The sequence below is a fragment of the Stenella coeruleoalba genome (assembly GCF_951394435.1).
Source record: "Stenella coeruleoalba genome assembly, chromosome: 9".
NCBI lineage: Eukaryota > Metazoa > Chordata > Mammalia > Artiodactyla > Delphinidae > Stenella > Stenella coeruleoalba.
In genome coordinates, this window is record NC_137155.1 from 25,535,964 (window position 1) to 25,563,390 (window position 27,427).

Below are 27,427 nucleotides of genomic sequence, written 5' to 3' on the forward strand. Positions count from 1 at the left end.
TTTAAAAAAATAATCTAAAAATTAGCTAGTGTTTACAGCACCAGATATATTTTTGTTACAAATGTTAAGATTTTAAAATGAAAGCACTAAAAGAAAGCAGAATTCTCCTTTACTGAAGACACAATTATCTCTTTAAAATAAACTTCATTCCATTCAGTGATTGAAGTGCCATTTTCAACTCTTTCAAAATCTCCAAAATTAAAAGCCAGCTCTCTTCCAAATCCTGTTCCCTTCCTACTTAACTCTTCAGAAACCATCCCTGGAGTCAGCATCAACACAGTCCAAACATTCAACAAGTAGTAGCGGAATTATGGAACCCTTCTTCATTTATCTAGTAGGGATATATTTTGGAAAAATACTGTTTCTTATTTCTAGGTGATGTGATACTTCCAAATGAATTTCGTCTTTCCTTTTCTTCCCCCCCTTCCCTTCCATCTTTCCATCCTTGTTTTTCCCCTCTCTTCTCCCTCTCTTTCCCTAGTACCCCCACCTCCATCCTTACCCCCCAGACCTACTTTTACAGTAGAGCAAGTGTTCTGAAAAATGATTTAGCCTCAAAACAAAAACAAAAGTGAAACAAATTAACTGTGTTCTTCTACAAGGGGTTGTCAAGGGTCAGAGTTAAGTAAGATACTAGCTCTCTCTGGCCCCACTTGTGGACCTTTTCTGTCACAAGTTTCTTGGTTCACTGTTACTGTTCTTTGTAGAGATTAATTGATGATACAAGCTGAACATAACTGGATGAATGAAGACTATCATCTACTATATGATTTTTAGTCTCAACTAAGCCTGGATAGAGATGGTTGATTTCTTAGACATTAGCCTTTAAAGATTCACCAGGACTGATTCTACAGTAAGACATCAGATAGATACTAATAAAGGGTAGAAGACGAAGAAAAGTTATTAGCCACTCTTCATTCAATTAGGTTAGCCTAGTTTTTTTCTTTTTTTAGTGTACTAAGACATTTTAGAAATTACAAAATGAGGACTTAAAAATAGTTGGTCATATTTAAAGGGTTATTCCATGGAATTTATCCAAAAAAATAAAACTAGATTCTTAATCTAAGGTTTGGTTTCACTTTCCATGGTTGAATCACTCACAAGTTGTAGTTCCTCACTTATTAAAGATCTCATAAAACCCACACAGATACTGAATTTCTAAGTAGTCAGTATAACCATATCAATTTTAAGACATGGTCAGTCTGAGATCCCAAAAAATGATTCATGAGATTTCCTTAGTGTAAAGCCATAGTTTCAAGACCTTGCCTTATATCAAAATCTATCATAATTTATGCTAGACTATAGTGGAGTATATAGAGTGCTTGTGGCATGGGTCTTACTTCTTTCTTTTTTTAATTTTTAAATTTTACTTATTTTATTTATTTGGTTTTGCCAGGTCTTAGTTGCGGCAGGCGGGCTCCTTAGTGGTGGCTTGCCAGCTCCTTAGTTGTGGCACATGGGCTCCTTAGTTGCAGCAGGTGGGCTTCTTAGTTGCAGCTCAAGAGCTCCTTAGTTGTGGCTTGCCAGCTCCTTTGTTGCAGCTAGTGGGCTCCTTAGTTGCAGCTCACCAGCTCCTTAGTTGTGGCATGCGAACTCTTAGTTGCAGTATTCACGTGGGATCTAGTTCTCTGAGCAGGGCTCGAACCCTGGCCTCCTGCATTGGGAGCGCAGAGTCTTAACCACTGCGCCACCAGGGAAGTCCCACTTATTTCTTTTTAAGCTTAAAAATTAGAATATAAATGTAGCTCATAAAAATAATTTCAGCACTATACAATATATGGTGCAGCCATACGCTTAGAATCTACAAAGAGAATTGTTATACCTTGTAAAGGTATAGCTGAAAAGTAGAACTTCAAAATCTATTAATTAACATGTGACTATTTTTAAAAATTTGATTATAGTTTCATTCTGTAGATGACATTGTCTTGAGGATTAAGTAGCTGGGTCCTTCGTGTCATTTGATTTTTAGTGACTGAGTACATTCCAAAACCCTGTAGTATAGGATGTGTGATAGGAAATTACAATCTTATCTATCTTCATAAAGTAGCATGACACAATAATTATTTAATTTTGTAAAATACAGTTTCATGCTAGTGAATTCAAAACTTTCTAAATATACTTTATAAGCTTCAGTGTCTTTAGTAAAATGGGAGTAATATATAGCCATGAAAATACTATGAGAAATGATATTTGATATACAGTTGACCACTGAACAACATGGGGATTAGGGGTGCTGACCCTCTGTGCAGACGAAAATCCTCATATAACTTATAGCAGTCTTCCGTAGACAAGGTTCGTCTGTATACTCGGTTCCATAACCCTGGATTCAACCAACCATGGATTGGATAGTACTGCAGTATTTACTATTGAAAAAATCTGCATATAAGTGGACCTATGCAGTTCAAACTCTTGTTGTTCAAGGGTCAACTGTATATAGAAACTACTCAGGCATATAGTAAATTTTCAACAATTACTTTTCCTCTTGTTGATGTTGCTATGGTGGCTCCCACTGTTTTTCACGTATACAGTAAAGTACCATAGAAATATTAAAAATCTGTGAAAGAAAAAGCAAGGTAGAAAATAACAACCCAGGAAAGGTAACATTTTTGTTTATTTTACAATAGTTGCTTGTATCCTACTTTGGATGTCACAAGTACAAATTTAACTTACACAATTTCTAAGAATTTAAATCTGGACATTTTGATTTAACGCTTATATAGTTGTTTTTTTTTTTTTTGAGGTACGTGGGCCTCTCACTGTTGTGGCCTCTCCCATTGTGGAGCACAGGCTCCAGACGCACAGGCTCAGCGGCCATGGCTCACAGGCCTAGCCGCTCCGCGGCACGTGGGATCCTCCTGGACCGGGGCACGAACCCCCGTCCCCTGCATTGGCAGGCGGACTCTCAACCACTGCACCACCGTGGAAACTTTGATATTTTATGTATTGAATGCAGATAAAATGAATAAAGACACTTCTATAAAGATAAAACACCTCAGCTCAAATCTAAAAAGCAGAATGCCAATAAAAGAGTTGATAAACTCAAGAAGCAACATTAATTTTTAACTGAAATGCTTAAATCTAAATGTTCCTTGATAACTGGTATTTATATTATCCTTGTTTTCAACTTTTACAAATTTTTATCAACATAAACTTATTTTCTTCTCTGCTTCTAGTCCATCTAGAAACATTGCTAAAATGCTTCCTCAGTTAGATGCCATGAAAATGCACTGGTCTTGCTCTTGAGTTCACAGTATGGCAGAGTAGAGAGGCCAACAGTTACTATAATGAACATAGGAGCTTTAGGAAAAGAGATCACAAAAAGTTAGAGTAACTTCACACCATATAAGCATAAATGTGGTTAAGGAAGTCTCGCAGGGAAATCTGAATTTCTGAAATCCATTAAAATATATAGGAAATATTTATAAAAAAGAGAAGTTCTATCATAAAAGTAACAAAATCCCTAAGAAAATGTATTACTGTATCTTGATAACCTTAGGATGAACCTTAGGATTTAAATGCATTGACCTTTTTTTTTTCTTAGAATCCATATATATGTGTTAGCATACGGTATTTGTTTTTCTCTTCCTGACTTACCTACTAGGGGCAAGACGGGAATAAAGACATAGACCTACTAGAGAATGGACTTGAGGAGATGGGGAGGGGGAAGGATAAGCTGTGACAAAGTGAGAGAGTGCTTTTACGTTTACCAAACGTAAAATAGATAGCTAATGGGAAGCAGCCGCATATCACAGGGAGATCAGCTCGGTGGTTTGTGACCACCTAGAGGGGTGGGATAGGGAGGGTGGGAGGGAGGGAGACGCAAGAGGGAAGAGATATGGGAACATATATATATGTATAACTGATTCACTTTGTTATAAAGCAGAAACTAACACACCATTGTAAAGCAATTATACTCCAATAAAGATGTTTAAAATAAATAAATAAATAAATAAATGCATTGGTGTTTTCAAGTGTATGTATTTTATAATTATGGGATCAGTATACTATTATGTAGTCAGTTCTAAAGTTCTGGTCCAGGATGGCAGCATAGGAGGCTCCTGAACTCACCTTGTCTCATGGATACATTGAAATATACAGCTATACATGGAGCAATTCCCACTGGAAACAATCCAGAAACTAGCTGAGCAAGTCCTACACGTGGGGTGAATGAGAAAATACCCACAACAAAACAGGTCCTGGCATACCCTCAACTACTGGGAGCTGTTGAGAACAAAGAAGGCAGCTTGTACAATCACATAGGTTTGATAGACAATCAAGAGTTTGGGCTAGGCGGAATGATAATGTTTATCTCCTACATGAGACCACTCCATCAAGATTGGGAGAGGTGGCTGTTTTATCCAGTGTGCAGAAACCAACAGAGAGTCAAGGAAAATGAAGAAACAGAGGAATATGTTCCAAATAAAAGAACAAGATAAAAGTCTAGAAACAGATCTTAATGAAATAGAGATAGGTTATTTACTTATAAAAAGTTTAAAATAATGGTCATAAAGATGCTCACCAAGGTAGGAGAACAATGCCTGAACAAAGCGTAAATTTCAACAAACAGAAAATATAAGGACATACCAAACAGAAATTACAGAGCTGAAGAATACAGTAACTGAACTGCAAAGTTCGTAGGCCAGTTCAACAGCAGACTAGAGAACTGAAAGAAAGGATCAGTGAATCTGACAGGGCAGTGGAATCCATCCAAGTAGAGGAGTAAAAAGAAAAAAGCATGAAAAAGAATGAAGGTAGATTAAGGGACTTAAAGGATACCATCAAAATGAAAAGGCAACCTTTGGAAGAGGAGAAAATATTTGCAAATATATTTCTGATAAGGTGTTGATATGAAAATGTATATTACTATATAGAGAATTCATACAATTCAATAACAAAAAAAAATAAACAGTCTGATTGAAAAAATGGGCAGAGGAAAGGTATAGACATTTTTCCAAAGAAGACATACAAATGGCCAACAGGTACACGTAAAGGTGTTCAAAATCACTATCAGGGAAATACAAATCAAAGCCACAGTGAGATGTGACTACACACCTGTTAGAATGGCTTTTACCAAGAAAAAACAACAAGCATTGGCGAGGATGTGGAGAAAAGTGAACCCTTGTGCATTGTTAGTGGGAATGTAAATTGGTACAGCCACTATGAAAAACAGTTTTGTGCATTGTTAGTGGGAATGTAAATTGGTACAGCCACTATGAAAAACAGTTTTGTGCATTGTTAGTGCGAATGTAAATTGGTACAGCCACTATGAAAAACAGTTTTGTGCATTGTTAGTGCGAATGTAAATTGGTACAGCCACTATGAAAAACAGTAAGGTAGTTTCTCAAAAAATTAAAAAAAGAACTACCAAATGATCCATGTATCCCACTTCTAGGTATATATCTGAAGGAAATGAAAACAGGATATTGAAGAGATATCTGTACTCCCACGTTCACTACAGCAATACTCACAGTAGCCAAGAAATGGAAACAATATAAGTATCCATTGATGGATGACTGGAAAAAGATGTGGTACATATATACAATAGAATACTGTTCAGCCATGCAAAAGAAGGAAATCCTGCCCTTTGGGACAACATGCATGGACCCTGAGGGCATTATGCTCAGGGATATAAGCCAGACAGAGAAGGACAAATACTGCATGGTATCACTTATATGTGGGGAAAAAAAGTCAAACTCATAGAGAGTGGTTGCCAGAGGTTGGAGATGGGGGAAATAGGTAAAAGGGTATACAGTTTTAGCTATAAGTTGGAAAAGGTCTGACTGGTGACTATAGTTGCTAACGCTGTATTTTATTTCTTATTTATTTATTTATTGGCCACACCGCGCAGCACGCGGGATCTTAGTTTTCTGACCAGGGATTGAACCCACGCCCCCTGCAGTGAAAGCATGGAATCTTAAATCTGCCAAGAAAGTAGAACTTAGTCTCATACACAATGTATTCATAAATCAAATCACCACGATGTACACTTTAAATATCTTATAATTTTATAAGTCCATTATACCTTGACAAAGCTGAAATAAAAAAATTAAAAAATAAGCTGTGCATAAAATAAACATGAGCATACTAAGGAAAAATCTTCACATTTGCATTTAAATTTGCAGTTTAAATCTACTTTAATTTTACATGTTTATTAACATGTTACATTAAAAGCTCTGATATTTTAAAGTCTTACAAAAATGTCATTTCTATTATTAAAATAACATGAAAATATTATGATGTTATAATTAGAGCATTAAGTGTGGACAAAACTAAAATACTTGTCTCATTTCAATACTATCATGTTCTACATCTAAGCATCAAGGAAAAGCAAAATTTTTATCAGTGAACATACTATCTTATGAATAGTAGTCTTTAAATCAATAGAGTTTATTATTCATAATAAAGTTATTACAGAAAGAAGATACACTGCATAGGTTAGTCATGTCATTAGTTGGGCTGAAGAAGAAGATTGTCTCTATACATATTAATGCTAATGAAGTACTAAGGATAATGAAAAAGTCTCCAAAGGATAGTTCAATTAAATCTATTTTTATAGTTCTTGTTAATTATATTCCTGCATAAGGCTGTGAAAATATAGTTTTACACTCTTGCACCGACTAATGTTATCAATTATCCAAGTAAATATTTAGGAAAATAAACCAAATTATATTAGAAGTCCATAATCATTTCCTTTGCATGTCTTATCAAATGGTACATTAATTCATTAATACTTGAATACGAAGACCTAAAGAATATTTCACTATTTGTTTTTTAACTTTACTTACTTTCGCTCACTATAAGAAAAACATTTCTACAAATATAACAAAGTATATCAATTGCCTTATTAGCAATCCCTACTTGACTGTTTCCAGAAACATCAAAATGGCAACACCACGTTCATGCCAAATACAATCCAACTCTAAGTCTGGGCATGCAAATTACAAACTCATCTATTCCCATTAACTTTTTCTAATCCAGCCAACTGCTGTATAACATCCTTTTTCCTAGTCTTAAATATGTAAACATACATGAAGAATTTGAAGTGAACATCGTATTTCACATTTCCACGAACAAAAGTTCACCACTTGTCTTTTCTATTGTAGTTTGAATAATGTTAAGGCAAAACTGTTGCATGGGATTCATAGCATGTATAAAATGGTATTCACACTTACATCATACTGGATGAGATGGGTCCAAATTGGCCTGCCATAAGACTGAAATGGCCATTGCCATGGGAAATAAGGAAGATAAGTCATGGATATACATCAAAAGACACTGGTATTTTGGATTTGTTGAGCAACATCTTTCAAATGGCAGATGATGTATGTACTGATAAAGTATTTTTACTAAAAGGGCATAGGATTTCCTCTTCCTGAAATGCTTCAGAAATAATTCTCATGAAGAGTAGTTCTCAGGACTTCCACATCATAAATGCACATTTCATTCACACAATAAGATAAGGATTTTTTTCTTTATTTTAGCTTATATAAGTCAATTGCAAAGCTACAAGCATAAAGACAAAATCTGAGGGGTTTGCACGATACTCCTATAAAAGGCAATTAAAATAAATTTATTCCCTGGAAGCATCATGCTAATTTTCAAGCAATATTACAAAGCTATAGTAATTGAAACAGTATGGCATTGGCATAAGAACAGACATAGACTAATGGAACAGAAGAGAGAGCCCAGAAATAAACCCAGACAAACATGGTGAATTACAACAAAGGAGCCAAGAATACACAATGGGGAAAGGACAGGCTCTTCAGTGAATGGTGTTGGGGAAGCTGGACAGCTACACACAAAAGAATGAAATTGGACCATTATCTTACACCATACATAAAAATTAACTCAAAATGGATCAGAGAGTTGAATGAAACCATAAAATTCTTGGAAGAAAACACATGTGGTAAGCTTCTTGATACTGACCTTGGCAATGATTTTTTGGACTGACACCAAAAGCAAAAGGCAACCAAAATCAAAAATAAATAAATGGGACTACATCAGACTAAAAGGCATCTGTACAGCAAAGGAAACCATCAATGAAATGAAAAAGCAACCTACTGAATGGGAGAAAATATTTGCAAATCATACAGTTGGTAAGGGGTTAATATGCAAAATATATAAAGAATGCATACAATTCAATAACAAAAATAAAAACAATCTGATTGAAAAATGGGCAGAAGATCTGAACAGACATTTTTCCAAAGAGGACATACAGATGGTCAACAGGTACATGAAAAGGTGCTCAAAATCACTAATCATAAGGGAAATGTAACTCACAATGAGATTTCACCTCACACCTGTTACACTGGCTATCGTCAAAGACAAGAAATAACAAGTGCTGGTGAGGGTGTGGAGAAAAGGGAACCCTTGTGCACGGTTGGTGGAAATGTAAATTGGTGCAGCCATCATGGAAAACAGTATGGAGGTTCCTCATAAAATTAAAAATTAAATATGATACAGCAACTCCATTTCTGGGTATTTATCTGAAGAAAATGAAAACACTAACTTGAATAGACACATGCACCCCCGTGTTCACTTCAGCATTATTTACAACAGCCAAGATATGGAAGCAAACTATATCTTGTCTATTTATAGATGAATGGATAAAGACTATGTGGTATATATACACAATGGAATATTATTCAGCCATAAGAAAGAAGGAAATCTTGCCATTTGCAACAACATGGATGGACTTAGAGGGCACTGTACTAAGTAAGTCGGACAGAGAAAGACAAATACTACATGGCATTACTTATATGTGGAATCTTAAAACAAACAGAAAACCAAAAAAACAAAACAATCAAACTCAGAGATACAGAGAACAGATGGCAGTTGCCAGAGGCAGGGGGTGGGAGGGCATGCAAAATAAGTGAAGGGGGTTAAAAGTACAAATATCTAGCTATAAAATAAATTAAGTCATGGGGATGTAATGTACAGCATGGTGACTATATTAATAACACAATATTACATGTTTGAAAGTTGCTGAGAGAGTAGATCTTAAAAGCTTTTATCACAAGAAAAAAAAATTTGTAACTGTGTTTGGTGATGGATGTTAATAGAATTAGCGTGATGATTATTTCCCAATATATACAAATACTGAATCATTATGAGGTATACCTGAAAGTAATATAATATTATATGTCAACTATATCTAAATAAAAAATTATTCCATTTAGCAGTACTTAGGGTCCAAAATGAACTGATTCTTTGATATGAAAGTGGATGCTATGAAGTGAGAAAATAGGGTCAATTTATAGATATGGCTTTAATACTGACTTGTTTAGATGCTGATCTCATTGATGGCAGCCAGGACTTGGGGTAGGGTCATCTACTACATGTGTTAAAGAAAAACATTGTACTGGGAGATGCTTATGTAACCCTATGATGTCACCGGAAAGAAAATAGTTTACACTTATTTTAGGGTAAAGCTATGATGTGCTTTCCCAAATGATAGTTTTACTTAAACAAAAGATAGTAGGAAGAAAAATAATATCCTAATTCAAAATAGAGTATTAACTGTTCCTTTTGTACTTCTGAACATAATAGATTGTGCAGACATACACTATTGACTCGCAGTGAATTATTTCTGTATAAACCACACTCTTTGAGTCCATGTACCTGTGACTTGTTTTTAACCAATAGGACCTGACAAAGGTGATGTGATAGTCACCACCATGATTATACTATGTAAGACTCCATCTCAGCAGACTAGAATGAATCTTCTGCTGGCCTTGAGAAAAGTAAACTGGGATGTGTGAGGGGGACTGAGTGGGCCCCGCAGATGCTGAGAGTGGTCCGCAGCTGACAGCCTGCCAGAAAATGGGGAATTTAGTGCCACAACTTGGAGGAACTGAATTCTGCCAACAATCTCGTGACCCTGCAAGAAGATCCCCAAGCTCTAGAACAAAATACAGCCTGGCCAACACATAGATTGCAGCTTTGTGGGATCCTTACCAGGGCACCCAGTCCATGCTTAATTTCTTGAACCATGAAAACTGTGAGATACTAAATGTGTGTTGTTTTAAGCCATTAAACTTGTGGTAACTTGTTATGCATCAATAGAAAATTAATACGAAGATGAAAATTGTATTCTCTGCACAAAATATATAGGAACCTTATCTTGGTAGCAAAACCTGTGGAACATTTTGTTTATAGTAGCTACCACAGTGATTGAGCAGCTATAGAGGATGGACTTAGAGGGCACTGTAAGAAAAAAAAACAAGGAGATAAAGGGAAAATAGGCCATGAATAGATAACATTTTGCCCTTCATAAATGAAGAGGAAGAGATTTGTGTATCAGTTCTGCAATGCTGGGGTTATGGTATAATATATGTAGCAAGTACATGGCATCTAGGCTGCACTAAATATATAACTGAATGAATAATGAATGGATGAAAATTGAAATGCCTAATTTTCCCCAAGCGGGGCTGATGCATCAGTGACAGTGATGTTAAAAATAATAAATTCGCATTGTATTCTGTTCTTAGAAAATGTCTGTAAAAGTATATTAACTCAATGAATCTTAAAAGTAAAAGAACAAACAAGAAACCCTCTATTTTACACAAATAAAATAAAGTTTTGTGAGGTTAAGTGCTCAAGACAACACCTAATATATGGCAATGCTAAAGCGGAGCCCAAACTCTTAGTCCAAATAAATAAGTGGCTTAGTGATGAGTCTCCTGTTGGGTTAGGGCGAGGGAACCTGGTTTGGAATCAGAAAGGGTGGTTTTGGGAGCAGCATAACCAGCCCTTCCCTTTCTCATTCAGTTGCAGAGGGGAGAGTGATGAGAGACATCACAATCAGGCCATTAAAAGGAGAAACTACCAAGATATAAAAAATGCTGGGGAGTCAGTATCTCTCAGTCAGTAATGAGGAGAGGAAACATTTCTGGCTTAGGCCGTTTGCAGATTATACTGTACCATTTAATCTGAAGCTGTAACTGATCAGTTGGGACAGACTGTGCTCATTTTATCAATATAATTTCCATTTTTCTATTGATGCATAAATGTCTATGACTTGTTTATATCTTTATCAGACATTACAAAGATGAAAGTGTTACTTTTTAAGTATTACAGATTTTATCATTTTTGTGTTTTACCATTTGTGTTAAAAAGATGAATGGCATATACATATCTGTTAAATGAATAAGTAGTTAATACTTACATATCTTAGTATACAAATCTATATAGAAGAAAGTATATACAGGCCTGGTACCATAATAATATTATAATTACCACTATTTGGGGGAGTAGTTGAGAAACTGATTTGGAGAGAAGGGTTCTGAATTTGCTGAGTCACTTTAGGGATACTGTAAATAAAATCTAGGTGTCCGTATTATTTTTGTGCTACAGGCTAAACCTGCTCTCATCGAAATCAATTTGCTTTTGGTGAAGGAGGTATTCAATGAAGTTCAACAGCTTCTACTGTCCAGTATATGTCAGGGAATATTTTTCACTAAAGAGTTATTTAATAAAATTAATTTGGTTATATTCGTTACCCTATTTAAAAAAACTGTTACTACTATCTGTAATGGAGAAGAAACGTTATATGTTGTTAGGTGACCAGGCTAAGAATAAACATTCCACTGAAATTGTGCTTTAAACAAAAAGTGAGCTGCTTTTATTTATTTTCATCTAGTTTTCTACTACATCAGATTTATTGAACTTTTAGTTGTCAGATGTCTCAAAATATATGACTTGAAACCAATGAATTCTATTTGGTGTCTCTACCTTGTGCCAATATTATTTTATATTTAATATATTATTTGTTCCTAATCTCTTCACTATCATCTTCAGGGATAGAAGGAAAAAGAAAGTAACTAACATTTCTAGAGTTTCTCCTATTTGTCTTATACTAATTCCTGTGTTTTTTAATCATCTCTATAACTTTTCATGTTAGTTACTATCCATACCATTTCAGGACAAAGCAGCTGAGACTAAGGAAGGTTAGAAACTTGCCTAGGTTGGCTAGCAAGTAAAAAAGCTAATATTAGAGCCCATTATCTTCTTGAGTCCCACGTCCTTGTTCTTTCTATATAACTTTGCTCATCGCTCTAATTGTCAAGAAAATATTCTAGAAGATCAGTATAAATCCTTTCTCCTTTAACTTAATCTCATTTCTTATTACCTACTTTCCATGGCCCATTCATATACATTTTACATTTATACCCTTATATTTAACATTAGCATCACCAATTTATTCTCCTTAACCTGTAGGTTAAATATCTTGAATGTCTTCACCGTATCCTCACAGAATCAATTATTACTTCCTTTAATTTTGCTTTATTAAGAAAAACAGAAAAATACGTTCCTCTATCTCCAGTTAGAAGCATAGCCTATAATGTCACTTCCTTAGCAGGAACACACTTCCACAAGCAATATTTATCTTGACAGATGTCAGGAGAAGTGATGATGTGAATGAGGAACTAGTCCTGACACTAGATACTTCCTTTGTCACTAAGGAAATGCACACAAGCTTTCACTAAGATGTACCAGGAAGAAACTGTGATTTTAGAAGAGATTCAGTCCAAATAGTATTTTATTTCTATAGTTGTATACTTTGTTTATTCCTAAAAATAATTTGAGAGGCTTGCAAGAAATTATGTCATACATAATTTGGACCGTTGCTAAGAATGAAAGAGGAAAAGCCATCCTGAATGGGGAGGGAGAAATTTGGGGGCCAAGGCACCTTGGCAGAATCTGTTCAGTTTCCCAGAACTTGCAGCAGTTACTATGGAACACACATGTTCCCAAATGGACAGTGACACTTTTTCTTCATGTCCCACAAGAAACAGAAGATATGACAAAATTGTTTTAACTTTCTAAGGCTTGGCCTTAAAAAAAAGTTTTCTCGTGAAGTGTTCATGTAAATAACATCGGAGGCATGTTAAGTGTATGTCAGCTATAATTTATATCAACTGCATGGAGCAGAGTTCACCACATTTTTGCCTCAGTTCCCTTTTATTTTATATACCACATGTGAGGACAGCAGTGCAGTCTCAAATAAAAGTGATCAAACATTTTTATTTGATCACCTGGTGCAACTTATTTGATTATGGTTAAGTTTCTTTCAGAATTCAGCTTTGAAGCAAACAAGACAAAATCATGCTTCAATGATTTCAATGATACCCATACCACCTATCAAATTAAATTCAGATTCTTTACTTGTCTGGTCCACCATGATCTGGCCCTAACTTTGGTTCCTTTTATGTACTCTGTGTTCTATCAAAACAAAATGGAAAAAAAAATAAAGAAAAACCCAAACAAAAATAATCTGTCTTCCTGCAATGATAAAGTCATTGAAAAGAAAAAAACAGCACTAATTACGGTCTAAGGCCTAAAATTAAGACTCAGTATTATGTGCTGCCTCATGAACTGCTCAGATTAGCAGGGTCTTAAATGGTCTAACCATAAGATCCCCTCCCTACTCTGGTGGATATAAGGACCCCTAGCCAAACCGCCCCCTTTATCAAGGGGATCAAGTACAATTTCTGCTTATCCCTGAGCAGCTGGGTTTGAGTTTACTCCAAGTCGAGGAAATTATTCAACCAAGTCAATCATATCTTCCTTCAAGAACCAGGGGAAGTCCAACCTTTTGATACTAAAATGTTGGCCTTCCACAGCTGGTTGTTTACGCTTTTCCTAAGTAGAACCCCCATGTGGCCTATATATTTTAAGGAAATAATGAATATCATGGCAGCATTTTTTCACTGCAGTATTGTGGTATCGTTTATAATCCTGAAAAGGGGAAGGACAAATGTCCAACAATTGAGGAATGGTTGATGTAGATGATTAAATATCTACAAACATGATAAAAACAAGTAATTAAATTTGTTTACGAAGAACTTTTGATGTAACAGGTAAATGTCTTTGTTAGGCAATTTACACTATATTAAAAATACATATGTAAACTACTTTACAATATACTCCTAACTTTTACGGTGTGTGTACATGGGTATAAACAAGATAAAAAGGAAAGAGAATATAAGTTGTCAAATTACGATGGCTTTTATTTTCATCTTTATATTTTTCACTACTACCATAATTTACTGAGGATCGATAGCTCTATCTATCTGTCTATCCATCCATCCATCCATCCAGCTATCTACACATACACAACACACACACCCACACACACACACCCACACACGCTCATTTTACGTATACATACAAAGAACACAGTTGAAAATGATACATGCATTTAGCCATTTAGCTACTGGTAGCTGAAAGCCAGATGGGAGGTTTCCCTTATAGATCTCTAAAAGAGGAAAAAGAAATGAAAATCTTCATGAGAAAAAGGGGAAAGATGTGTTCTCTACATCCCATTGATAAAATTCTTTGAGCAAATGAAGATATGCAGTGCAAAAATTGTACGTGTACAAACATGTACCCGTGGTTTGTGCCATATTTTAATTTTCATTAGATAGTCTCATGTATTCATTGCTTCCTATGTATTAGCTCCACTTCTTCAAGTGTCTTGCAAATTTTTCGAAGCAGAGTGGTCGCCACAGGCTCTTCCCGTATCTGCCTCATAGCTAGGTTAAGGTTGAATCTATATTCAATATGAACTATTTATTTTTTTACAGTGGGCAAGTGAAAGATAGGTCTTTGTTTATCATAACTCTACTTTCTGTAATCCTATATTATTTGAAAAATTTTCAAGTAAATGTAACAGTTAAAAAAGGTAGCTATGGCTTCCCTGGTGGCTCAGTGGTTGAGAGTCCGCCTGCCGATGCAGGGGACACGGGTTCGTGCCTCGGTCCGGGAAGAACCCACATGCCGCGGAGCGGCTGGACCCGTGAGCCATGGCCGCTGAACCTGCGCATCCGGAGCCTGTGCTCCGCAATGGGAGAGGCCACAGCAGTGAGACGCCTGCGTACCGCAAAAAAAAAAAAAAAGGTTGCTAAATTTTTGTTTCAGTATTTTTATTGACTATGGAACATATTCTATGGAACATGGGGGTATTTTTTTAAACTAATTTGCTGATCATATCTTTGAGAAATACTGGGTAAGATATATAGAACTATTCTTACCACCTAGAAGGTTCCATCTAAAGTCTGAATACACATATCTATCTAAGTCACCTCTAAGTTTGTGGATTTTCTCTGTAAACACTCATAAGTAAGAAAAAAAGGAGGAGAATGATATCAGTATTTGGTGGAAATGGTTATACTTTCAATTTCAAAAGTGAACAGAAAATATGCAAGTGCAAAGTAAACAGTATAATTATTTTCATATCTTTTTAACATATTTAAGATTTTCATTTGCTTTCTTAGGATTCTGCATACATAATTTCTTTGGTTGCATATTGGGACAACATAATGGACTGACCAAACTATGTAAATAAGGCAATTATCACAAATGTAATCATTTCCATTAAAAAAATTATTGAAATATAAACCATAGTGAGTATGAGGGTTTATCTGCTGTGTATATACGTATGTATGCATGTATGTAAACTCCCTATCCTCTTCCAAAAATGAAAACATAATTCACTCAATGCCTATTCATATTGCCAGGATTTGAGATCTCCATTGATTCACAAAAGGAAGCGGAAAGTCTGACTAGCTATTGTTTGCTTTTAAAGCTGTTCTTAAATACTTCTGCTCAGATTTTTAAAATTTTAGGCCAATAAAACTCCTTCCAGTGAGTATTAAATGGGAAGAGACGAAGGAATTCTATGGCAGGTGGTACAGTTCCTGCATTGTTGTCACAACGAGTCACTAATGTTCTTTAGGAACAAAGCAGGGATGTCTGCTCTCACTACTCTGTTCAATATTGTACCACACTTTTAGCAATTGCAATAAGGACAAAAATGAAACTTATCCCTATTGGAATGGAACAAGTAAAACTGTCTTTACTTGCAGATAACATAATCTTGCATGTAGAAAATCCTAAGAACTCCACAAAAAACTATTAGAACTAAAAACACTAGCAAGATTATAAGCCAAAAGGTCAATATACAAAAATCACATGTATTTCTATAAAATGGCAATGAATAGTCCAAAATTGAAATTAAGAAAACAACTGCATTCTCAATAGCATCAAGAAGAATAAAATAATTTTGGAGACATTTAGCAAATGAAATGCTAGTTTTGTACACTGAAAACTATAAAACGTTACTGAAAAAAATGAAAGGATATCTCAGTAAATGAAGAGGTATTACATGTTCATGAATTAGAAGATTCATGTTGGTAAGAGAGCAATTCCCTCCAAATTGATCTATAATTTCAATGCAACCTCTATCATAATCCCAGTAAGTTGGTACTAAAAAAATATGGAAGTTAAAAGGATCAAGAAGAGCCAAAACAATTTTGAAAAAAAAAGTTGGAGGACTTCCACTACCAGATTTCAAAACGTAATATAAAGCTATATAGTAAGCAAAGGAGTGTAACAGTTAGGCGTATATTCAAACAGTACAGAATTGAGAATCTACAAATAAATTCTCGTATTAATGGTAGATTGATTTTTGACAAAGATACCAAGGCAATTCAATGGGGGACATTTTTTTAACAAAAGGTGCTTGTACAATTAGATATCCATTAGTGCTTCAAAAAAATGAACCTGGATCTCAGCCTCATACCATATACAAAAAACAGCACAAAACAGGTCACTGACCTGAATGTTTAAAGCTTCTGGTATAAAACACAAGAGAAAACATTTTGACCTTGGGATAGTTCTTAATACATTATCAAGAACAGCAAGGTTCACAAACAAACAAAATCAATAAATTGAATTCCATTAAAATGTTAAAACTTTTCATTAAAATACACCTTTAAGAAAATAAAAAGACAAAACACAGATTAGAAGGAAATATATGCATGCCATGTATCTTATAAAAGACGCATCCAAATATATAAAGAACTCTTACAACTCTCTATGAGGACAAACAACCCAAATAAATATGGGCAAAATTTCTTAATACATATTTCACCGAAGAATACGTATGCTTTGCTTATAAACCTAAAAAAATGCTCATTATCATAAGTCATGAGGAAAATGCAAGCTAAAAATAACCATGAGATATCATCCACACTCACCCCAAAAGACAGACATTACCAAGTGTTGACAATGACATGGAGAAAGTGGAATCCTTACACACTGCTGGTGAGAATGCAACATGGTACCTTCACCTTGGAAAACTATTTGGCAGTTTCTTAAATAGTTAAGAAACTTACCATGTAACTCAGCAGTTCCACTTCTAGGATGCCATACAAAAATATCGTATGTCCAAACTAAAACATGTATGCAAATATTAAGAAAAGCCAGGCAAAATCCAATGGATAAACAAATATACACAATCTAAACAATGGAATTCTTCTTAATAATAAAAATAGCAAACTTCTGATACATGTTACAAAATGGATAAACCTAAAAAATACTGGTAAGGGAAAGGAGCCAGACACCAAAACTGTAAACTGTGTGATTTAATGTATGTGAAGTGCCCAGAAAGGGTAAACTCAGAGACATAAATTTCCTGCCTGTGGCTGGGAGAGGAGTGTTGGAAGTGGCTATTGCTATCAGACTCAAGGGAACTTTTTGCAACGATCGAAATGTTCTAAAACAAAATTGTGATGATGGTCACACAACTCCATAAATTTATAAAAGTCATTGATTTGTACACATACAACGTGCATATTTATGATATGTAAAGTTGTTGAAATAATAATTTAAAAAGGGCTATCCACAATGGTATTCCTACCAACGCAGATCCAATGAGATCTGTTATATTTATCTGTTTCTAGAAGCTCATGAAGATGGTGGACTAAAGAGGAATAGAAAATGAGCCGCTATTTCCACAGAAGACACTGCTGTCTTTTGAACCCAAACATTTTTAATGTTCTTCACTATTGCACTTCCTAATTAGTCTTTCTAGCCTTGCAGATGCAGCCAGTCTATTGCAGAACTATACATAAGCAAATATCTTTTTTAAAATCAGAAGAATTTCTTTGACTTGTTTCAAACAGCTGTGTTTCTGGAGCCATAAGACGAGTTCTAAATAAAAAAGAGACTAATTTCTTGAGCATTACATTTTATCTTTTTTTCTGATAATTTCTGTCTAAGAGAAGGGGAAATAACATTTGTTGAGTGTATAGTAAGTATAACATTTTGGGCTAGGTGCACTTGCAATTATGTGAGATAGAGAGAGCTGGTCTTATTTTATGGTTGAGCAAACTTATTCTCAAAATTTAAGTAAGGATAGAGCTGCACTCCAACTCAGGTCTTTCTAATTCTAAAACTCATGACCTGTTTTCTCCATTTTGCTGCCTTTTACTTGTTTGAATAAAGGTTTTCAAAACCACTGTACAGTTGTTGATCAACACCTATAAGAGTACCTTTGAAGTTTACGGTAAAAAGTTAAAGTGTCTATTTCCTTAAAATTATGGGCCGCTTAATAGAAAATTGTATGCATGTATTTTTCTCTGCATACATCATAAAAATACTATAAATAATGGTACATATGTATATGTGTGTACACACTTATACATATATACATATGTCTATGAAAAATAAAGTTTTATAAATTCCCGGCTTTGTCTCAGTTGTTCCTAAAATTTTACTGTAATAATTACTCACATTTCAGATTCTCCTACTAAAGTATGAGTAATTTGTAGATCAAGGTCTTTGTTGGATTCATTCTAGTAATACAGCAACCAACACAATGTAAATCACACCATGGGTGTTCTCTCAATAACTATTAATGAATAAAAATTTTTTAATAAATTCAATATAAGTTTAAAAGCAGTTATAAAATACACTTTATTTGTGTAAGTTTTTTATAGGAAGAAATAAAAGCTTATTTAGAAGTTTTTAAACTTTCTCTATAAAGATCCTTAGAGAAGTATTTCTCAAACATTTTGGTTCCAAGGAGCCATTTATATTTTTTAATATTATTAGAGACCTCAAAAAGCTTTTGTTTATATGGGTTATAATTATGTGTATTTTCTGTATTATAAACTAAAACTGAGAATTTACAGTACTTATTAATGAATTTAAAGTATTAAAAACTCATTCTATGTTAAAATAAATCACATTTTTAGTAAAAATGTATTTTAAAAACAAAATATTTATGAGAAAGGTGGCATTGTTTTATATTATTGCAAATCTGCTTGATATTAAGTTAAATAGAAGACAGCTGAATTCTCTTATCTGTTATATACAGTCTGTTGTGATGTCACACATCAATTAATCTCTGAGAAACTCTACTGTATATTCACAGGAAAATAAGAGTGCAAAAGGCAAATGCTACCTTAGCATTACTATGAAAATAATTTTGACCTTGAAAACCCCCTGAAAGAATCTTGGATAACCATGAGGGTTCCCAGGTCCACATAGTAGAAAGAATTAAGAAAAACAAAACAACAAACTTTCTAATCCTGTCTGCTATTTTGAAATTACTTTTGCTTCCAATAAATAGAAATATATTTTTTCCTTTTCTGTGATGTATGCTGGTTTCATATAATTCTTATAAAATATTTTAATGCTAGACCCATTTAGAATGGTCTATTAAAATACTAAAAAAGATATATTTTATTTCTACTTTCGATGGGTTTATATAACCAAAATGAAAATTTACTAACGACAATTTGCCCCTCTGTTTAGGAGAGCAGAAATACTACATTTTATTCTTCTCTCCTTCCTTGATTATATCCTTATCTTTTTGACAAAGGGAGTTAAATTATTAGCTTAGATAGCTTTTTCACTATTGATGAGGCTATTGGACACTGCTGTTTTTCTCTAAATGTGAGAGACAAACAGGAATTTAATTATTTTTTATTATGAAAAATTTCATGCATATAAAAAAGTAGTGACAAGACTATAATAAAACCCAGTGTGGGTGATCTTCCAACTCCAACAATTAATCAAATCATGGTCAGTTTTGTCCCATCTATTTCTTTACCACTCTCTACACAGCTAATTGTGAAGCAAATTCCACACAAGACATTGTTTCATCTGTAAATATTTTAGTATGCATCTCTAAAAGATATATTCCATTTTTAATGAAAACATTAACATAAAAATGACACTGATAGCTACGAATAACTTTACTGTCACCAAACATTTTGTCACTCACACTAAGCTTTTGGTAGACCAGCAAATAACAGAGATTAGCCAGGAGTGTAAATGCTCTATGCCAGGGTTTGCCTACTAACCTCAAATTGCTGGAGGCTGTTTGCTAAAAATTGCCGTTTCTGGTTCTAGTCTCGCATATACATGCATTTAAATCCCTTTCAGGTACTTAAAGACTTATCTGAAGACAATACAAATTGCTTCAAAACGTTTACTTTAGAATGAGATGGTGCTACAGGATACATGGAAAATATATTCAGTAGTAACGCAGGGTAAGTACAACAAGGAAAATATTTTTATTATTACTTTAGGCAAATATCAAAATAAAAAGGAGCTTGAAGAGAAATAATATAATACTCTAGTAAATTTACCGTTCAAACCTATAATGCTCTTTTCTCATTTTGCAAAATCTATATACAGAGGAAACTGAATTTAGTTTTCAGACTAGAATATTTATAACAAGAAATCAATAGCTCTTATTTCTGTTATTCTTATATTTTAAAATAAGAATTATTATTTTTTTAAATGGTAGTAAAAGAAAACAAATTTTAAAAAAATTCCTAATTGTAGTAAAAGAAAAATTTAAATAAGCTGCAAAAGAAAAATGATATGGTTGAAGGGATAATTACTTTGACATAGTATATTAATAGTAATACAACTAGAAAACAGACATATTGATATAGAGTCCTGATGATTTAGTAAAAATGCTTTGAAGATTTTTGTTGTACTCCCTGAAAAAAATAATTTTGGTATTGCTAGAAAGTATTATGTTGTTTTGCTTTATGAGCTAGAGGGAACTGAAATAGTTTGTAGCAGGTAATTATTTCTACAAAAATAGTCCCTGGATTTTAAGTCTCATCCCTGGAATGTTCATCAGTACTTAAAATACAGTCTGCATGCAATAAAATCTTGAAAGGTTGAATTATCTATCTCTGGCAGAAGAAAAATTACCCAATCTTAAAAGGAAAACAACAATATTAGGCTCTAAATCAATTCATTTTCTATGAAAATAAAGAGAGGACAATTGCTCAAAGCAAAACCTGTTCTGCATCTACATTCTCTAAGGTCTAAAATCTGCAAGGAACAACAGGAAGAACACTGAAGAAATACCTCTTTTTTATTCTCTATCAGTCCTTAAAAAAAAAAACCCTCCAACACATAGGCCATGTTAGATATACCACCTATACATATATCCATATATATTCATGAATATTTTCTGTTGATGTACGGTGTCTATGAAACAAAGAGTGAGAATATAGGGAAATACTTGAGTGAGAATACAGGTAATTGTCATATTTTAAAAATTTATTAACTTTGAGAAAATTTATACTTCCATCTCACAAATATAAGAGCACTTTTTATTTGTAAACTAAATGCAACTTGAGATCTGGATTAGATTCTGCATCAGAAAAAAAAAATTAGCGGGGATACTCAAAATTTGGATAAGGCTTGTAGATATTTCAGTACTATCATAAAAATGTTGATTTCTTGTTTTGATCATTTTTTGTGGTTAGATAGATGTTAACATTAGTGAAACTGGGTAAAGGGTGGGCAAAAGAACTGACTGTTATTTTCTGGGAGTCCAAAGTATTTCAAAATAACAAGGTTAAAATTTCTGTCATAAGTTTGGTTTACAGAAGAACACAAACAAAAATCAACAAAATTGATACTCTTCAAATTGATAAGGTACAGGGGAATCTATTCTTTAGAAAAATTCAAGTTAGTTTTCTACTTTCTGTGTAAGAATGTTGAATGGTCCTATGACCATATTACTCAACAGTGCAATAATTACGTAGCATTGTAATGTCATGCACATTTTTAAAAATGAAGATATTTAATAGAATGATCTAAATACATATGCCATTTAGTAATGTATCATACTAACGATTATGCCATTATTGTCTTTTATATTCAAATGCACAGCCTGCTTATTTTTTGAAATTTTCCAATACACAACTTTTTACATAAAAAGTGGTGTTTTCTAAAATTTAATGAGTCATCTAAACTGAAATTCAAATACATATCTCAGTGCGACATTAAAGTGAAAAGAACTAGATTATTTGATTTCCTTTACCTGAAACTGTGTGATCCTTGGAGTCTCTTGTTATTTTTATCCTTGCATGAGGAAAGATGTAGTGCACAGTTTTCCCGTTCATCTGTATAATCTAAGACGTACATGTGATAAGGTGAAAAAGCAATGTTAAAGAGACTTAAAAGGCAATTTACAGAATTCACTTATTTTTCAAAGCACATTGATTCAATCAATGAAAATATATTAGAAGACCCTCAAATGATGACAATTTTAAGCATTTAATACTACACAATGACGTTATTGGTTTCTGAGTTCATTATAGTCTTTAGGTTTACAACCCGTTTCTCTTGCAAACTGATTTGTTGTGTTTGGAAAATCAACGAGCACATGTAACACCTAAAGGATGTCTGTTACTATGGTAGTGCATAGTAGTGATGACAGTGGATAGAGGAAGTATATGGAAAATTGATATCTGCTGACTTTGTTCTGGACAGCTTAGAAATAGGCATTGTCAATTTTCAGCAATCAAGTGATCCTAAGGGAGAAAAGCCAGAGAAGATCCTCATACTCTGCATCTCTATCACTCTACTAGGAATGCATATTTATGTTATTTTGATTTCATTGTGGAATTTTGCTTCTGCTGAGCACATCTACTAGCAGTTTCAATGTATACCTGATGCTGAGACTAATTCTTATAAATAAATCAAATCTTTCCTCATTCTAATATTTCTGAAGCCTTCTTTGTATGCAAAGGTGTTACTTCTCATTTACTTCTGATGTTCCTTCGGGTAGAAGAAACAACACTCAAAGTTCCTGTTACAAGCCTGTGATTTCAATTCTCATTACTGAGACTTGAACATGAGAATACTATAGACTGCATTATTGCTGTTTCCACCTGGCAAAATGAGATTTCTGAAACAAAAGTAAATTAGCAAATCCAAACTTATGCTTTATATTTTATGGAATTTGGCTTTCAAAAGAGATTTGTGAAATAATGAAAGATAGAAATAGTAAAATATTTATATACCTATATTAATAGGATTTTATTAGGATAGAATCTTGTATTTATCACCTCAGGAGAATTTTTGACTATAATTACAAATGAAATAACAGTAAAGAGACATTCAATACTAACAATTTCAGAATACGTTTAAGAAGTTTTTGGAACTACCAAACCAAAATATTAAACAGAATTTAGAACTAAAGGGATCTACATTTTGTGAAGGAAGATTCCTTGTAATACTCTTGTGATATTAATGTGTCTTTGAAAATCCATCAGTAAAACTGCTAGACTTCTGGATTTTAAAAGGAAAATGTACTAAAAAAAATACAAACTTAAATTATAGCCTTTAGCTTTTATTCTCTTCGGCAAAGAATAAGCTTAATCAGGCCTCTGATAGATACAAAACACTCCCCAGTCAACAGCAGAATCCTGTCAAGTCCAAGAATATTATATGAATTCTGCAAAGTAAAGCTAAAGTATTGTTTGCAAGATTGTAAAAATATTATGGTCAGTATAATCAATCTTGATAATTTATACTGAAGCTAACTTTGTATACCACTGAAAACCTTGTATATATTCATAACAAAAGAGTGTGCATTTTCCTCTTTTCTTCCATACTCTTGCCTCCCATTCTGTCTCTTTCTCTTTCTTACTTTCTCTCCTGGCCTCCTTACTTTCCCTCCCTTCGTCTTTTCTCCTTCTTCTACTTTCCTTCTTCCTCTCCTCCTCTCCTTCCTCCCTCCCCTAATCTGCATTTAAAGATCTTTATTTTTTACTAAAAATCAAACCATGTGCATTGAAAATCCTACAACTATCAGATATAACTCTACTTTGTTACTGTAGATAATTCACTAAAATTATGGATATTATTTCATTTTACTTCAAATGTCTTCTAATTTCACGTGGCCAAAAATAAACTAAGAAAACACAATTTTGCCTTTTACTCTAATTCTCCAGTCTAGGGAGAAGCTGATATAATCTGATAGTCCCCCTACTGCATAGTCTAGAAGAGTAATCAGGTTTCCCAAATGTTTCATCAGTTTTATCAACTAGTCCCTACTGCCTTTCAATATGTACCTATGATGATATTAAGTAGAAGGGATGTTAAGCTTCTTCATTTCCATGAATATTGCTTTCAGAGCATCTCACAGAATTTCCTGTAATTTCAGCTTCATGAATTCGTTTAATCAATTAAAAACATTAAACTGCCTCAATTTTGATCAATGTGACCAAGAGTGTGAGGAAAGCAGAAGTATCCATCTCCCACGTTTGCACTAGCTGGATATTGGCTTTTTTCTAACCAACGCAGGTAAGTGTTGAGAGAGTTCTCTAGCAGATGAAGTCTTACGGCAGGTGTTGCTTCTGCCAACTAAGAGTAGGAACAAGGCCAGAGGGCGGGACTGACGTCAAGTAGTGCCTCATACCTCTCCCCAAGAGCCAGGTTTCTGATAGCATAGTCTTTTGATGATTCTACACTGACAGAACTATCACCTGTATGCTGCCCAGAAAAAGGGTTCTTCCTCTTCCCTACCTACAAATATTTCAAGAGAAATTATGTTCATGAACTGGCCCTTCATACTTATGAAATAACAACTCTTGTGTTAATATATCTTTTATTTATACAGTCATTCATGCTTTCCCTCACCTAAATACCTTGTATGACAGATGCAGGGGACAGAGTGCCCCTCTGGGGATCCAAACCCTGTGTTAGGCACTGCACATATACCATGGTGGATGGAGGAGACAGCAATTGCTCTCTAAAAGCCCGTAGACCAAGACACAATGCATGGAGTGCTACTGGAGCACAAAGGAAGAACACTTGTGGGGAGGTGGTGGTGGTAGTGTCAGAGAAGGCTCCTTGTAAGATGAGGCATGTACATGGAGACCTGAGTGATGAATAGGGTTAGCCAAGAGAAGAGAGGAGGGGGAATGATCAGGAAGAGGAAACAAGACATTCAAAAGCCCAGAAGAAAGAGAAAGAGTGGCTCTTTCAGAGGAGCTCAATGTACCGCAATACAGCGGTTGCTATACGGGAATTGCACAAGGCATGGGCATTAGTGCAGAGTGAAGGCATTTTGTACTAGTAGAGAAATGTTGACTTTTGTAACAACCCTGTGAAGGGTATTAGTCCTATTTATAGATGAAGAGACTGAAAAAAATTTAAAAAAATAAAAAAGAGAAAGGAGGCAGGTGATCTGTTCAATTCACAAAGCAGAGTTGAATTTCTACTGAACAGTGCAGAGGTTAAACATAAATATATATATTTGAAAAGAAACATATAGTTTTGAAGATTTGGTTTATTTTTATGGTTTATATGATTTTTGACTCTAACTTCAGAAATACTCTTCAATTTCTCTAATGTATGTTTACATTAAATATTTTTTAAAGCAGACAAATTAGTGCTTGCATTAGTCTATTTGGTTTTATTACTTCTGCCTCCAGAGCATTTTATGAACATAAATTCTTATTATGCATAAGTTTTCAAATAAAAGCAGCTGGACTTATTGGTACCAAGAGTTCAGTATTACCTTTTTGTGATTAAATATGCAAAGTGACTAAAACAAGAATGCTATTTTGCTATTCTTTCTAGACCAAAATATAGTTTTGATGAGTTAATGAGGAAGACAGTATTTGAAGATAAATATTAATGCAAAAAAGCATGAATTTTGAACTTTATATAAATGTAATCAAAGCATATGTTGTCTTCAATAAAGCTTTTATTTAGAGAAATCTATAAAGCAAAAGAAATTATTGTCACAAAAGTCAGTATATTTGCTACTTGTTTGGGAGAGGTTGAAAATTAGAATCTGCAAAGGGCACCTGGAGGTTTCAGTGCGCAGAAAATCCTCCCTTTCTTTGTTTGTGTGGTGGTTATATGGCTGTTCACTTTATAACTAGTTTATAATTCTACATATTTTCAGTTTTGAGTATTGCAGTGTTTTTGTTTGTATGTTAGATAACAAAATACAAATGTAAAAAATATCTTTTAGCAAGAAAATACACATTATTACATTTACCTGTATATAATTCTAACAAGGATCCTTACATTTTCTACGTTATCAAAGAGAGAAATTAATTAAATGATTCTCAAATACAGCCACTCTAATTTTGGTATTAAATTGCTCTATAATTATATATTTAAACATGATGTGCTATGACTTCAGTGAACCAAAATCATAAATCTGTAGATGTAACAGAAAATTATGAACAAAAAAGTCATTAGGAATATTTATGTTTAAACTACATACAATAATTTTAGAAAATATTTTTGGAGATGGACACAGATTATTTTAAAATATATCCTGTATAATATTAGTTGGATAAATTAGTTGGACAAGACTATTCTGATTGGAGCCTCAGAAGTTTAGGGAAATAATTGTATGGAAGTTATTATTTCTTTTAGCTCTTCAGTTTTTATAGTTCATCTTATTAGAATTTCTTTAAAGGATTTGTGTTTTCATTAACTTGATCTAGGTTTGTCAGAAATAGTAAACTTCAGAGAAACAAACAAGATGGGTAAGATATAACAAGTAAGTCATTACAGAGAGATTCCTGTAATAAAAAAAATTCAAGGAAATTATTTTCAGTTGACAAATTGATTGTTTTAGTAATTGTAGATAAGAGGTAAATTGAAACTTTTAAACATGTTCAGAATGATTTTAATCCTTTAATTTTCCCACTTCTGAGCTAGAGCTATTCTAGATCTAGAATACTTACAATATACAGAGAAGAACAGATTTCTATAAAATATGATAGCATCTAGAAAAACAAAATAAAATTCTGAGAAAACATTCAGAACAATTCTGAAAAATTTAGAACAAACTTCTGAGAAAAGAAAATTCTAATCAGCTGGAAATTTGTCTATGAAAGCTGAAATTGCTTAGGAAAAAAACAAATCTAAGACCATAGATAATATGTTTTAGACAGTACTTATACATGTAAAAGTCTTGTTTTCTTTTACACCTTAATGTGACAAACACTGAATTATAGTAAATTCATATGGTTCTTCTGTGTTGTTCAAAATACAGTTGTCATTTACATCAGTGAATCATTAATCAGACAGGGATGATTTAGGAGTTAATGTACATGATATAAGTAACTATCTCTTTGTGGGTATTTTAATAATCATAATGAATATACCAGCCTGCAAAAATCTGGTCTGTTAAGGCAACAGATTTAAGGCCACGTGGCTTACCAGAGGAATCTCCCTCAGATTATCCAACTGTTAATCTCCTAAAATCTATCAAAATTCAATTCAAACATCACCACATTTGTTCTAAAGTGAATAAGATCATGAATTATAAAATTATATTTATGTA

At 33.7% G+C, this 27,427-nt stretch overlaps 1 protein-coding gene across 1 annotated transcript in view; it reads right to left on the reverse strand.

The window, feature by feature from the left end:
- Positions 1-27,427, reverse strand: part of PCLO (piccolo presynaptic cytomatrix protein) — a 365,126-nt gene that overhangs the window by 107,977 nt on the left and 229,722 nt on the right. Inside the window, exon 9 of the mRNA XM_079932524.1 lies at positions 22,148-22,238. Coding sequence (XP_079788650.1) covers positions 22,148-22,238 — 91 coding nt within the window. The remainder of the gene's footprint in view (positions 1-22,147; positions 22,239-27,427) is intronic.